This window comes from Arachis ipaensis, chromosome B9 (assembly GCF_059453495.1).
Source record: "Arachis ipaensis isolate K30076 ecotype BB chromosome B9, ASM5945349v1, whole genome shotgun sequence".
In the NCBI taxonomy this organism is placed as follows: domain Eukaryota; kingdom Viridiplantae; phylum Streptophyta; class Magnoliopsida; order Fabales; family Fabaceae; genus Arachis; species Arachis ipaensis.
The window spans coordinates 150,952,205-150,966,248 of NC_142444.1; the positions used below are offsets into that span (position 1 = coordinate 150,952,205).

Sequence of the window (14,044 nt, forward strand, 5' to 3'; positions counted from 1 at the left end):
GTGGCTTAGGCTGTTTTTACTGGTTCATATTTTTTGATTTTTCATTGTGTTGTGGCTGTTTATAATTGCTCGATGGCTCTGATAGTGTTTTACTGGTTTTGTGCTTCTGCTCATTGATTTTGTGCTGCTGCTGTTTTTTTCAGTTTCTAAAATTTTTGTTGAAATTGTCTTGCTATTGCAAAAATTAGAAATAAAATCATTATTGAAATTTTTTTATTTTTGTTTATCTTTATTGATTTCAGGTTTAATGTGGTTACTTTATGCTTGTTTTATAATGTTTGTTGCTGGATGAAGTGTGCTTCACTTGGCATGCCTTGTATCTGATGCTGGAATGGTGGAGCTGCTCCTACAATTTAGAGGGAAGATTGCAACTGCAAAATTACTTATTTTAAGGTAGTTGTGTCAGTAGTTCTTCTATCTTTTAAATGATGTACTTTATGCTCTAAAGTGCAACTTGCCAAAGGCTGCACTGAAGAGGAGACAAACCCATTCGTCTTCATACTGTGTGTCCTATATATTTTATGCCTATGAAATTATCTATCCTAGCTATGAAGATCTACCCCGCCTCTTGTTATATTCTGGTTCTGCACTTGTAGTCACATTTCTTATCTTACTTTATGTGCTAAACATCTAGTTCATGAGAAACTTTATAGAATTAAGGCTAGTGAAACATTGTTATAGTTTACTGGATAATGCATGTTTTTCTAAGTAATACATATACATTTGGTACTTTTCAAGTGTTTCAAGTGATAACAACACTTGAGAGCATTATATTTATGCATTTTTTTTTATTGTTGGAATCAGCCATTCTCTGAGGTAGTTATTAAGGGACAGGACATTTATTCAGTTTCATTATGATTCATTTTGTGTTCATTATTGAGATATTTGTTTGGTTGAATCAGACATTTTTGTGAATATGATAAACACATGATTTGGTATGTGTATAAAGTATAAACTTTTTTTTGATTTCTTACGGTACATACAATTAAATATATAGATGACTTATTAGAATGTTGTTAGTTTATTGCTTGAGTATTATAGTTTATTTTCTAATGATTTATTAGAATGTTGTTAGTTTATAATATAATGATAACGCGATTTTTATTCTAAAACGGTTTTTTCGGTTGGACCACTGATTGAACCGGTTAGACCAATGAACCAGTGAACCAGTGATTAGAGCGATTTGATGACCGGTCCGGTTCTCAGAACCTTGCTCATAACACAGCCTGTAAATCCCGCCAAAAATTGGTAAGTAATTAGTTAATAAGTTGCATTTTAATTAGAAAAGCTAAAAATGAAAAACTAATATCAAAATAGGATAAAGATCGTCGAAATGAGAATTTTGATATCAATATCGAAAATTTGGCCCAAAAATGGGACCGGAAGGATTGAACTGGTTGAATTGGGACCCAAACCGGACCCGTGGGTCCAACCGGACCCAAACTCTTAAATGAAACAACAGCTTTCTTCTTCCTCATTAGCTGCTAGACGCCATAACAGAAAGGGAGAGGAGGAGAGCTCCCTAACCCTAACCAAATACTCCAATCACCATATCTTCCTCGTTTGAGCTACGATAGCCGCATCGTTCGCGGCCACACGCTCAGTGCGTCGAGCTCTACCTTTCTATCCAAACAATTTCACCGGTAAACCTCATATTTGGTTCAGAATCTCTATCCCTCTTTCTTTGGTAAACTTGAAAATCTATGGTGAATCTTGTCCAATTTTTGTGTTCTAGGTTCAAGTTAGCTTCTGGGACTTGTGGGCTCAAGCTATTGAGCATATGGATATGGTAAGAACACCCTAACCCTAGCTCAATCTTGTATTTATGATGGAAAAAACTGAAATTGGAACATGTATATGTATTAGGTGTAGATTAAGTTGGCATATAAGCATTGGATTTGAGTTGGGAGTAATTGGAGGCTTGTTGGTGATCAAGCTTGGTTTGGGGGCTGTTTTAATTGAGCTTGGAGGGGCTGTAATTTTGAGTTGTGAGGCTGCCTTGGGTGAACTAAGTGATTGGCCAAAGTATGGTTTAAGTTTCGCACGTTTAATATTTACGGTGTTATGAAAACTTAGGTTAGAAGAACCATAGGATAAGTTGAATTTGTTAGTGGCATTTAATGAGTAGCTTTGTATTGTTGGTATAATTGTTGATGAACATATATTGGAATTATGAGACATTGAGGTTATTAATTTTATGCTCTTGGACTTGCTTATAATGGGTTGTGTTGATGTTGATGTATTGATGGATTGTTGTTGGTGTTTGTTACTAAAATGTGTTATGTAAAGTTGATAGATTAATGTGTATGAAGGGTTGATTTATGTTAATGGAATTTAATTGGTATATGTTGATGGAAGGTTGACAAATATATGATGAAAGTTGGTATAGGTGAAGAATTGATATGAATAAATGAAGGGTTAATGAGGTATGAGGTAAATGTGGATAATTATTGATGATCAAGGTTGGTTAAGTTGATTATAGGTTATATTGGCAATGGTTGTTGATGAATTGGGTTGATATGGTATTGTAATGCAAGTTTTAATGGTAAGAAACTTAAATCGGAGAAAGTGAGGTTTTGTTGGAAATTGGTTAAAACCAAATTTTGATGAACTTTAGACGTCCATAATATTCTCCTCAAATTTTGGATTAAATTGTGGTTTGTTGCAAATAAAATATGGTTTTAAGAGATTTTGATTGATATCAACTTTGTGGAAAACGGAATTTTGTGGAGAAAGTTATGGACGTTGCAAGTTTAGTGTTTAAATCTGTGTTCAGGATGGCCAAACAGGTTGCTGCAAGTTTCCTGGGCATTCTGCTCATTTTTCGAAAGAACGCCCATCCACGCGTGAGCGTGGCTCACGCGTACGCGTGGAGTGAAATTTTGGCGACGAATGCGCGAGAAGCATGCGTACGCGTGTGATCATATTCACGCGTACCCATGACTCATGCTTACGTGTGACTTGATGTATGCTCTACGCGTACGCGTGGATGCTGCCTGCTGCAAAAATTGGTTTTGACTGTTTTTAAACCAATTTTCCACTTCTAAACCTCTATTTTCTTCCTTTAAGGTTTAAAGTATGGTTTTAGGTCCAGTGGATAAAAGAAGCTAGGAAAATAAGATATCTTGGGGGTGAAGAAAGTTGTAAATGGTGGCTTTTATGAAGGAAATGAGTATGTTAACGAAGTTTAACGCTAAGGCTTGACAAGTGATGATGTATTGATAATAAAATTGCCATGGCTTATGAATAATGATATATGAGATATGAGTTTCTCTGGGTAAAAACCATGGCTCGCCACCACGTGTTCCAGGTTGAATCTCGATACTCTGTTTACCCTACGTCGTAAGGGTGACCGGGCACGTATAAATTCCCGGGTATGGATAGCCCCTATTGAGTGATTATATGATGATTGAATGTGAACTCTATGCATAGACTCTTGGGGATGCGTGACGGGGGACAGTCTAAGGTTTTCGGACTTGTTGGGTTGGCTGGATAACCGACAGATGGGCCCCATCAGCCATAGGACATGCATGCATCATATGCATTTGTTTGTTTTGATTGCTATGCATTTCTTGGGTTTGCCTAATTGATATATATCACCTGCTATCTATTATACTTGCTATTTGTACTATCTGCTCATTACTTGTGCGTGAACTTATTTGGTTGCCTGTTTCTGTTGCATTGTGGATGATGGAGGGATGGAGGAAATGGAGAAATGGTTTGGTGTTAGATTAGGATTGAAATTGAGTAAGTTAGGTAGATTTAGAATACCTACCCCTGTTTAAAGCTTCTGTTTAGTAATTAAGTTGGATAATTGAATGACGAAGTTCTAGGATTGTCTATGGCATTCTCAGGACCTTATTTATTATGCGTGTGGCACTTTTACCGTGCTGAGAACCTCAGGTTCTCATTCCATACTGTGTTACTATTTTTCAGATGCAGGTCGAGAGGCTCCTTGCTAGGCGTCTGGATCTTGAAGCGAAGTAGTTCCTGGATGTATTTTAGGTTTCTGTTCATATTTGTGTATATATATGTGTGTAGCTTACTCCCCAAGTAACTTGTGTATGCTGCTCCTCTTAGAGGTTGAGGGAGAGATATGAGTTTATTGTGGTATTTTGGTATATTTTGGGAATACCTATGTATGTTCATATATATATATATATATATATATATATATATATATATATCCTCCAGCCAGCCTTAACTTCGCAGGCTGAGTCAGGGGCTAGTTATACTGTTTCCTTGGCTTTCCTTTACATCTCGGTTTACCTTTATCTTTTTCCTATTAGGTTTCTTAGTACGCAAGTAATCCTATTCCTTGAGCGTTGCGCTTTTCATTTTGCGATTTTTGTTTACCCGTTTGTTTCAAGGCTCCTACTATACTATTTCTTTCATAAATATATGTATATTTTTATTGTTTAGAGGTTTGTAATACCTTACTATCTCAGTCTTATGGCTTAAGCATAAGATTTAGTATAGTAAGGTGTTACACAGCCCGAATCAAAGAAGTCAAGGAGTCCAACTAAAAAGTCTAAGTGCTCCTAAAACTACAAATTGAAAGATGAGTCCATTACCCAGCCCAATGCCAATCAAAACAAAGAAAAGTAACTCTAAGCTGAAAAGCTATGTTGCTTCAGGTAATGTCCAAAGAAAAAAGAGGAATTCATTTTCTCATTCTATCACTAAACATCTAAGAAAAAAAGTTGCTCTACCTTTCATTAGGCACCAAATCAAAAGAAAAAAAGCAAATGTCTAATCAAAACACAATAAAAAAAAAAGGTAATTTGTTTTCATTTATATGCAAGAAAATCGCTTGATTGTATCTTGTTCCCTCTACACTACCATTTCGGAAAATATGGAAAAAAATGGAGGCAATTTTTTTCTGCTATAAATCAATGGGTAGTATTATTTTTTAGAGCAAAAGCACAAAATTAAGGGCTTGAATTTATCAAATTCATTGAGGATTTGTTTTCAAGGAAGTTGCGTTACTTGTCTCTGATAAAAATATTCCTAATTTTTAGGGCTGATAGAAGAAAGAAAAAGAAAGACCTCAACAAGCTCTAGATTCAAGAAGGTGACTTTGTGAAGTGAGCCCTAGGTGTTGAAACAGAGCTCAATATAAAAAGAAAATTCAACTCGGTTTTGAAGACAATGAGAGAGAATCAGAGCTTTGAGTTTCATTGAGAGTTTTCTTGTGAGAGTTCAATGTTTTGGATAGTATTTCTACATCAAAGAAATATTCCGCCAAGATGGAGAGCTTCATCAGAGAGTGCTGAATCAGGTTCATCTTATAGCATCAAGGCAGTGAAGCATCATCTCCTTCATGGTTTATATTTGAGTATTATGGTTGTATGTAATGTCTTTTTTTATTTCTATTCAGTGAAAAATGCATAAAAGAGAGGCATTAAGAAAAAGTCAATGAGAAAAAGGCATAAAGAGAAATTTGGAGAGAAAAATCAAGATTTATTTCAGAACTTCTTTGTTTGTATTTTTGTTTTGTGTCTGATGTCTGAGTTATATCCCTTACAAGTTGGATAAGCACTTTGCTGTTGAAAGTTAGGGTGAGTTCCTAGTCAAATCTGGCTTGGGTAGAAGTTGGGTTTGTCCCAAATAAGATTGGGTAGAATCCTAGAAAAATTGGTGTATGTAATATTTAATATGATAGTGAAAATTCTACCGCTGTTGTGGTGGAGATTGGATGTAGGTTGCATTGTATGAGACAACTGAACCAGGATATATGGCTGTATCATCTTCTTCTTCACTGCACTAATTCTGTTTTTTATGATTTATGAGATAAAATGAAATGATCTCCTGTATAATCCATCTCACAGACAGAGCAAAAGCTAAGTTACACTTTCTGGTTTGAGGCAAAATTAATCAATTTTAAAAGAAGGTCATAAATCCAACCCTCATTTTCTAAGCCAACAAGAATCTTCTTCAATTGATAAAAAATAACAAAAAATAATGATCAACAAACCTCAACCAACAAAAGATATAAAAATAGAACATCGAAGATTGAGAGTCGTGATTTTGTTACTGACCTACTCTTGCACAAATGGTTGTTCGCAGGTTATTCGTCTTCACTAGGAACAAACGAAGCAGGTAACAACAGCTTCCAACTTGGCCTACAATGACGACATTGGTTCTTCAATTTCAAAGCGTATACGAGAGAAATAAGAAGAAAAAGGGTCAATTGAGTTTTCTGTTATGAATGAACAGTGAATTGGGGTTTAACCTCCTTGTAGTGTCACACGGCTTCGTTTTGCAAATGTTTAGGTAGAAATAGTAAAATGATGTCATCTAATCAGTGTCAGGTGTTAATTAAACATGACACGTCATCGCTATGGTGACAGAAGTGGACGGAAGCGCCAGTTTGAGTCACGCTTCAAAGTTTTAGGGTACAATTTAAATCAATCGAAATTGAAGGGCTAAATTGAGTCAGTGGTCAAATTTCAAGGGCCATTTTCAGTATTAACTTACGTTTAGGCTATGTATTAATTTGGTCTGTAATGTTTCAAATATTTTATTTCAGTCTTAAAAATGTTCGTACGTCCTATTTCAATAAAAAAAATGAATTCAATATTATCTCACCATTAAATTTAATATGAATAATTAGCATATTGAAGATTCAATAACGTTTGATTTCAGTACGTAAGTAAAATCAATCCACCAATGATCACCAATTTAAAAGTTTTTCCTTTGATTCTAGATCGTTGATGATTGATCGATAGGATTTTGAACTTTTTTACAATAAAAAAAATCGAAAAGATGAAATGTTGCAAGAAAATTTTGGTTATATTTTTCGAACACAAAGAAAAAAGATGACTTAATAATAACATTATTAACATATATGTCACTCATTCAGTTAACTATCTGTGTCAAATTTAACGGTAGAATAACATTGAACCCGTTTAAAATTTTTTGGGACAAAATTAAACGTTTGAAATGTTACGGATTAAATTAAAATTTGGCCCAAACGTTGAAAACCAAAATAATACTTTAATTTACCCTAAAAAATTGATAAATTTTATAAATAAAAAATACATACATATATACATATATTTTAATATATAATCTTTTCAAAATAAAAAATATAATCTTTTACTTTTAAATAAATAAATATAAATCATATAAATACATATAAAAATATTTTTATTTATTAAGATTAATTATTATACGGTAAAACTTTTATAATATTAAGGTATTATAATTAATTACAAAATATAAAATAATTAAATTATTTTATACTACTTAACAAAGAATATATTATTATATAATACAATTTTTTAATCCAAATATTTGGAAACAAAGCATGTGCAACTTTTAGGATTCGATAAAAGTATTGGATGCACTAAAAGATAAAATTATTAAATTATTTTATATCACTTAATAAATAATTAAATTATTCGTTAAAAAAACTAAAATTATTTACTTTTGTTAAGAATATAATATTATATAATACAATTTTTTTCAAATATTTTAAAATATGCATTATTTTATTTAAAATATTATATATGCGCTCTAATAAATAAATTAATAAATAAAAGAATGTAGTATTTTTTAATTAAAAATAAATTAAATAATATATAAATATATGGTGATTAATTTTTAATATATATATATATATATATATATATATATATATATATTGAAAATAAAAATCAAATTCAAAATTTTTAAGTCATAAAAATTATGATATTATATAATAACATTTATTTTTAAAAAAAATTAAGCTATTAATAAAAAATACACGAATGATTACGGAAATTTTTATCATTACTAAAAAAATATAATTAACCATTTATGTGATAGGAGAAAGATCCATAGAAATTATAGGAAATTGATGTTGGTAAATAAGGGAGTTGTTGCAGGTGCTTTGTATTTGTGTCTGAAGCTTTCGTTGTTGGGGTTTCATACTAGAATAGGTTTCCCATGTTTTCAATTAAAATACGACATCGACAAATCGTAGGGTATAAATTAAAAGCGTCTTTTTCTTTTCTGAAAATTAATTTCTTCTCATTTGTCTAAATAATAATACGGTATTCTGTTAAACTGAATGTACTATATGTTAAAATAGGCTCGACGAATAACATAATAATTACAAAGTTGTTTTCATATCTTAGTTAATCAATTGAACACTCTTCTTTAGACCAAAAAAAGGTTAATCAATTGAACACTCTTCTTTAATTTTGTAGGTAACAAATCCAGCTTCTAGATTCAATTTCTGTTCTTAATTGGAAAGAATTAATTAACACGGCAAGCACTAAAACCAGTATAATTAATTAGAGTGAAAATTCAATCCGATCCTGATAATGATCTCGAAGGGATAACAAGATTCTTAACAAAAAAAATACCCTTTTCGACTCTTGATTTTTATTTTTATGGGACTGACTAGTTTCTGTGCCAAAAAAATATTAACTTTTTTTAGGACAGGGACTAATCAGCCCCATAAAAATAAAGATCAGAAACTGAAAATGGTAGTTTTTTTTAAGGGTCTCGTTGTCTTTTGAAGTAATTGTCAGGAGGCATTTATAGTTTTTTTCTTAACAGAAATTCTTCGCATACAAGCGATCGATTAGGGCTTGTAAGCCTTACAAGTCCAATTAAAACTAACGTTCAAAACGCGCTTCGAACCGTTCTTCTTCCTCCTCTTCTTCTTCTTCTTTTCTTTCGTTTCTTGCCTTCTCTTTCTCCTCCTCCTTCTTCTTCTTGCTGCACATTCTTCTTCTTCTTCCTCTTCTTTTTTTTTCTTTCATTTCTTGCCTTCTCTTTCTCCTTCTTCTTCTTTTTCTTGCTGCACGTTCTTCTTCCTCGTCTTCCTCTTCTTCTTCTTCATTTACGTGCTTTTCTCTCTGTTTTCTTTCTTCGTTATTCTCGATTTCCATTGTTTTTTGACATCAAGCTCTGAAATCGTTTTTGAAGAAGAAGAAGCAGCAAAAGATGAGGAAAAGAAAGAGAAAGAGTTCTGAATTATGCATAAGGTGTACTTCAACGAATTTTGGGTGTATTTCTTAAATCCTTTGGGTGTAGTTTTGTAATTCTTTGGGTGTATTTCTGTAATCCTTTGGGTGTATTTCTATAATCATTTGGGTGAATTCCTGTAACCGTTTGGGTGTATTTCTGTAATCCTTTGGGTGTATTTCTGTAATCATTTGGGTGTATGTAATGAATAAAGGAGCATTAGCAAAAAGGGGAAACAAAATAGTGAGGCAAAATGACCATAAGGGGGCAGAGTTAGTTAAAGAAAGTGGACACATGGAGCATGGTTTGAATGTACAGGGTGTGAGACGCAGTAGCAGAAGACGCAATATTAGTAGGAAATGAGAGAATCATGTGCAGTAGAAGATTGTGGTATTTGTCTCCTTTCTGAATTCTCATATCTCTTTTCTACCTTCTTTCCTTCTTATAGTCTCTCCTCTCTTCCTCTCGCAGGTTCAAGCAGGACATCATAGCTGCTACCTTTTTTATTTGCCCCAATAATTCCATTGTTATAGCTTTATAAAAACTGTCTTACTCTCTTCCCTCTCTTGCTTATGTTCTGTCACTTAATCCCTACACTTATTAATACAATTTCACTGTAATTTTGAGGCATTTACCACTGCTTATTGTCTATTGCATTGTGTTATAATTTCTGCACCCTTCCATTTGGTGCTTTCATTGGCCATGGCGGAAAACACTTGCATGAAGACGATGGAAGCGGAATTGAAGCGTTTGTCTCAAATGATAGAAATTGTGGCTGAGGAAAACAGAGTAGAACGTGCTCGAGCGCAAGAGGCGACGAATGTGAAATTCGAGGCGATTCAGTCGTCCCTCACTCAGCTCCTCTCCGATCGGTCCCGACAACACTCGCGTCCTTGGTCACAGCCCCGAAGGGTGAGCTTCGATCTTCCTAAATTTGACGGTAATGATGCGTTGAGTTAGATTTTCTCCGCATATCAGTATTTTGAATTCTTTAGAGTACCTCCGGAAGAGCAAATTGGCCTTGCTGCGATGCACATGACTGGCTCTGCGATTCCGTGGTTTCAGATGTCACAACGCTCCGCTCAGTTTCGTTCATAGACGCAGCTCAAGCGTGCTATTGAATTAGAGTTTGGCCCTTCCTTATTTGAGTTTCCCAGGGAGCTTCTGTTCAAGCTGCAAGAACAGGGTTCCATAAGTGACTTTTACGCTGAATTCGTAGCTCTTGCTAATCGAACTCATATCAAATCTGCTGAAGCGTTATGTGACTGTTTCATTAGCGGTCTCCGAGCCGATATTAGACGTGAGGTAAAAGCTCAATGTCCACCCTCACTGATGCGTGCCGTAAGCTTGGCTAGGCTCTATGAAGACAAGTTTTCGACATCTCCGCGGCACACTTCAGGTCCGGCAACCTCTAAGTCTCCATCGCACGGCTCCTCAACACCTGCGCGTGCCTTTCAACGGAACAGCTTGCCTCCCCTGCTTCCTACACCATTTCAGAAGCCAGCTCTCCCACCACCTAAGAACCCCATTCGCCATGTGTCTCCGGCAGAGATTCAGAGTAAACGAGAGAAAGGTCTTTGTTATTGATGTGATGACAAATTCACAGCTGCTCATAAGTGCTCGAATCGGCAATTCATGCTTATGCAAGTTGAGAATGATGAGGTAAATGTAATGGTGAATAGTGAGGACATAATTGTGTCTGAAGGAGAACATTTACAACAGCTGGATGCAGAGGTGATAGACCATCATCTCTCTTACAATGCCATGCATGGCACGTCGGGTCACTCCACTATTCGAATCAATGCTCACATTGGTGAGCTAGAAATCCAAGCACTCATTGATGGTGGGAGCTCCGATTGCTTCATCCAACTGCGGATTGCAAAATTTTTGAATCTCTCCATCGAGCCAGCTCCGGGAGTCCAAGTTGTAGTGGGAAATTTTGACATTATGCAGGTTGAAGGTTGCATCCCTTTGCTAGAAGTGACATTGCAGGGTTATAAAGTGCTGGTCCCTGATGTATTTGTTTTAAATGTTGCTGGTGGTGATCTCGTCATTGGAACCGCTTGGTTGAAACGATTGAGAGCCCATATTGTGGACTATGAAGCAGCTTATATTCGATTCATGCATGAGGGTAGTTTGATTACGGTACATGGGGAGAAGACCAATGCTATAGCTCAGGCAGAATTCCACCACATCAGGAGATTTGTGCATACCAATTCTATTGCTGAGGCTTTCACATTGCAGCTGCAGCCTCAGGTTGAAGCTGCTCATTCTTCCTTGTCTCTGCCTGACGACATACACCCGGAATTGACGAAATTGCTGCACTCATATGCTGGGGTGTTTGCGCAACCTTCAGGCCTACCACCACAGTGCCGTCATAATCACTGTATTCCTCTAATCAAGGGTGCTGAACCTGTTAAGGTGAGACCCTACCGCTACCCTCACAGTCAAAAAGCCCAGATAGAATTGATGGTCCAACAAATGCTTCACGACGGGATTATTCAACCAAGCCGAAGTCCCTTTTTCTCTCCAATATTACTAGTCAAAAAGAAAGATGGTACATGGCGCTTCTGTACAGACTATAGAGCGTTAAACAATATCACCATTAAGGATAGTTTTCCAATTCCTACGGTTGATGAATTACTTGATGAGCTGTTTGGCGCCTCCATTTTCTCCAAGCTTGATCTTCGTTCTGGTTACCACCAAATTATGGTCAGCCCTGAGGATAGATACAAAACAGCCTTCCGCACTCACCAAGGCCTTTACGAATGGCTGGTCATGCTGTTTGGCCCCACTAATGCCCCAGCAACATTTCAGAACTTGATGAATGATGTGTTCCGGCCTTACTTGCGTAAATTTGTGTTGGTTTTTTTTCGATGACATTCTTGTTTATAGCCCTTCCTTTACTTTACATTTACAGCACTTAGAGACTGTGTTAAAGTTATTGCAACAGAAATGCCTTTTTGCTAAGCTCTCAAAGTGCTCCTTTGGAACCAATGAAATTGATTATTTAGGGCATACTATCTCAGACAGTGGCGTTCACATGGAGAAAGCCAAGGTTCAAGCTATTATGGAGTGGCCTCAACCAACCAATGTGAAATAACTGAGAGGATTTTTGGATTTAACTGGGTACTACCGTCGATTCATTCGTCACTATGCCTCCATAGCTAGTCCTCTTACTGAATTACTGCATAAAGATACCTTTTCTTGGGATGAGGGAGCCACAATAGCTTTTAACAAATTGAAGGCTGCCATTACATCTAAACCTGTTTTAGCTCTTCCAAATTTTGAGCTACCCTTTGAAGTCAAGACTGATGCCTCATGGACAAGGGTTGGTGCTGTATTGATTCAAGAAAAGCATCCTATAGCCTTCTTCTCAAAGAAGTTGTCTCCTTCGCTGCAGAAACAATAAGCTTATGTTAGGGAGTTCTATGCAATTACGGAAGCTGTAGCAAAGTTTCGGCATTATTTGCTGGGAAAATATTCATAATTCGTACTGACCAGCAGAGTTTGAAGGCATTGGTTGATCAAACTCTACATACACCTGAGCAACAAAAGTGGCTCCACAAGCTTCTGGAGTATGATTATGAGATACAGTACAAATCGGGGTAGGAAAATGCAGTTGCTGATGCCCTGTCACGATGCTTTTTTACAACTTGGTCTCGTCCTAATGCTGAATGGATGGGGACTCTTAAATCGGAAATTGAGGCAGATGCACAATTACAAGAATTGTGGCAGCAATGCCTTCAAAACAGGCAGGTTGATCCACACTATACGGTCCGAAATGGTATTCTATTATGGAAGGATAGAGTATTGCTCCCTATAAACAGCAGCCTCATTCCTCTTATCCTTCATGAGCACCATAATAGTCTGGGCGGGGGACATTCTAGTATCGCTAAAACTCTTGATCGGATCCGTTCCTCATTCTACTGGCCAAATATGCATAATGACATTCGAAATTATGTCCAGAATTGCTTGATATGTCAGCAAGCTAAGGCTGAAACTACCAAGTCAGCAGGACTGTTGCATCCCTTCCCTATTCCCCACCAGGTATGGGATGACATATGCATGGATTTTATTATATCCTTACCTCCTTCTCAAGGATACTCGATGATCATGATTGTGATTGATAGATTCACCAAATTCGCCCATTTCATTGCTCTGCGTCGTGATTTTGATAGCAAGACAGTTTCTGATGCCTTCATCAAGCACATTGTTAAACTCCATGGTTTTCCCAAGTCGATTGTCTCCGATCGTGATAAAGTATTTATTAGTAAATTTTGGCAGCAATTGTTCCCAGCTCAAGGAACCACTTTAGCGATGAGCTCAGCCTATCACCCGCAAACGGACAGACAAAGTGAAGTCTTGAACAAGACTTTGAAAATGTACCTTCGTTGCTTTTGTTTTGAGAATCCCAAGCGCTGGCTTGACATGCTTCCTTGGGCACAATTTTAGTACAATTCCACTTATCACAACAGCATAAAGATGACCCCATTCAAAGCTTTATACGGACATGACCCTCCTTCCTTGGTTAGATATGAAATTTCAGCAGGGGATGAACTTCCATTACAAGAACTATTGTTAACTCGGGATAAATTGATTGAGCAACTTAAATCTACCTTATTACGCTCTCAACAATTCATGAAGACTCAAGCTGACAAGCATCAGCGATTCGTTGAATTTGAAGAAGGAGACTTAGTATTGGTTAAGCTCCAGCCATACAGGCAGAACTCGGTTGCATTACGTCACAGCCAAAAGTTGGGAATGCGTTATTTTGGACCCTTTCCCATCTGCAGAAAGTTAAGTTCAGTAGCTTACCGCCTAGAGTTACCAGCCGAGGCCAAAATCCACAATGTGTTTCATATTTCTGCCCTCAAGAAATTCAGGGGCGAGAAACATGAATAATACTTGCCACTGCCACTCCGGTCGAGTGAAGAAGGCCCTATTCTCAGTCCGCATACCATTGTGGACCGCCGAGTCATCTTGAAACATGGCCAAGAAGTGCAGCAATTGCAGATACAATGGGGACAAGGTACAGGTGCAGAGAGGACATGGGAGGATGTAGCAGAATTTCTCCAAGCTT

General features: G+C 36.4%; 1 protein-coding gene across 1 annotated transcript; it reads left to right on the forward strand.

Moving 5' to 3' along the window:
* Nucleotides 1-254: 254 nt before the first annotated feature.
* Nucleotides 255-4,057, forward strand: LOC107616325 (uncharacterized). The gene is made up of 4 exons (XM_021110750.2): nucleotides 255-393; nucleotides 1,736-1,789; nucleotides 1,867-2,025; nucleotides 3,937-4,057. The coding sequence occupies exons 1-4, from the start codon at nucleotides 332-334 to the stop codon at nucleotides 4,055-4,057; spliced, it is 396 nt and encodes a 131-aa protein (XP_020966409.1). The 5' UTR covers nucleotides 255-331.
* The last annotated feature ends 9,987 nt before the right edge of the window (nucleotides 4,058-14,044 follow it).

Coding starts and splice junctions, on each gene's coding strand:
- LOC107616325 (XM_021110750.2), top strand. CDS start 332: ATGGTGGAGCTGCTCCTACAATTTAGAGGGAAGATTGCAACTGCAAAA. Junction 394..1,735: donor GCAAAATTACTTATTTTAAG/GTAGTTGTGTCA, acceptor TTTGTGTTCTAG/GTTCAAGTTAGCTTCTGGGA. Junction 1,790..1,866: donor CTATTGAGCATATGGATATG/GTAAGAACACCC, acceptor TATATGTATTAG/GTGTAGATTAAGTTGGCATA.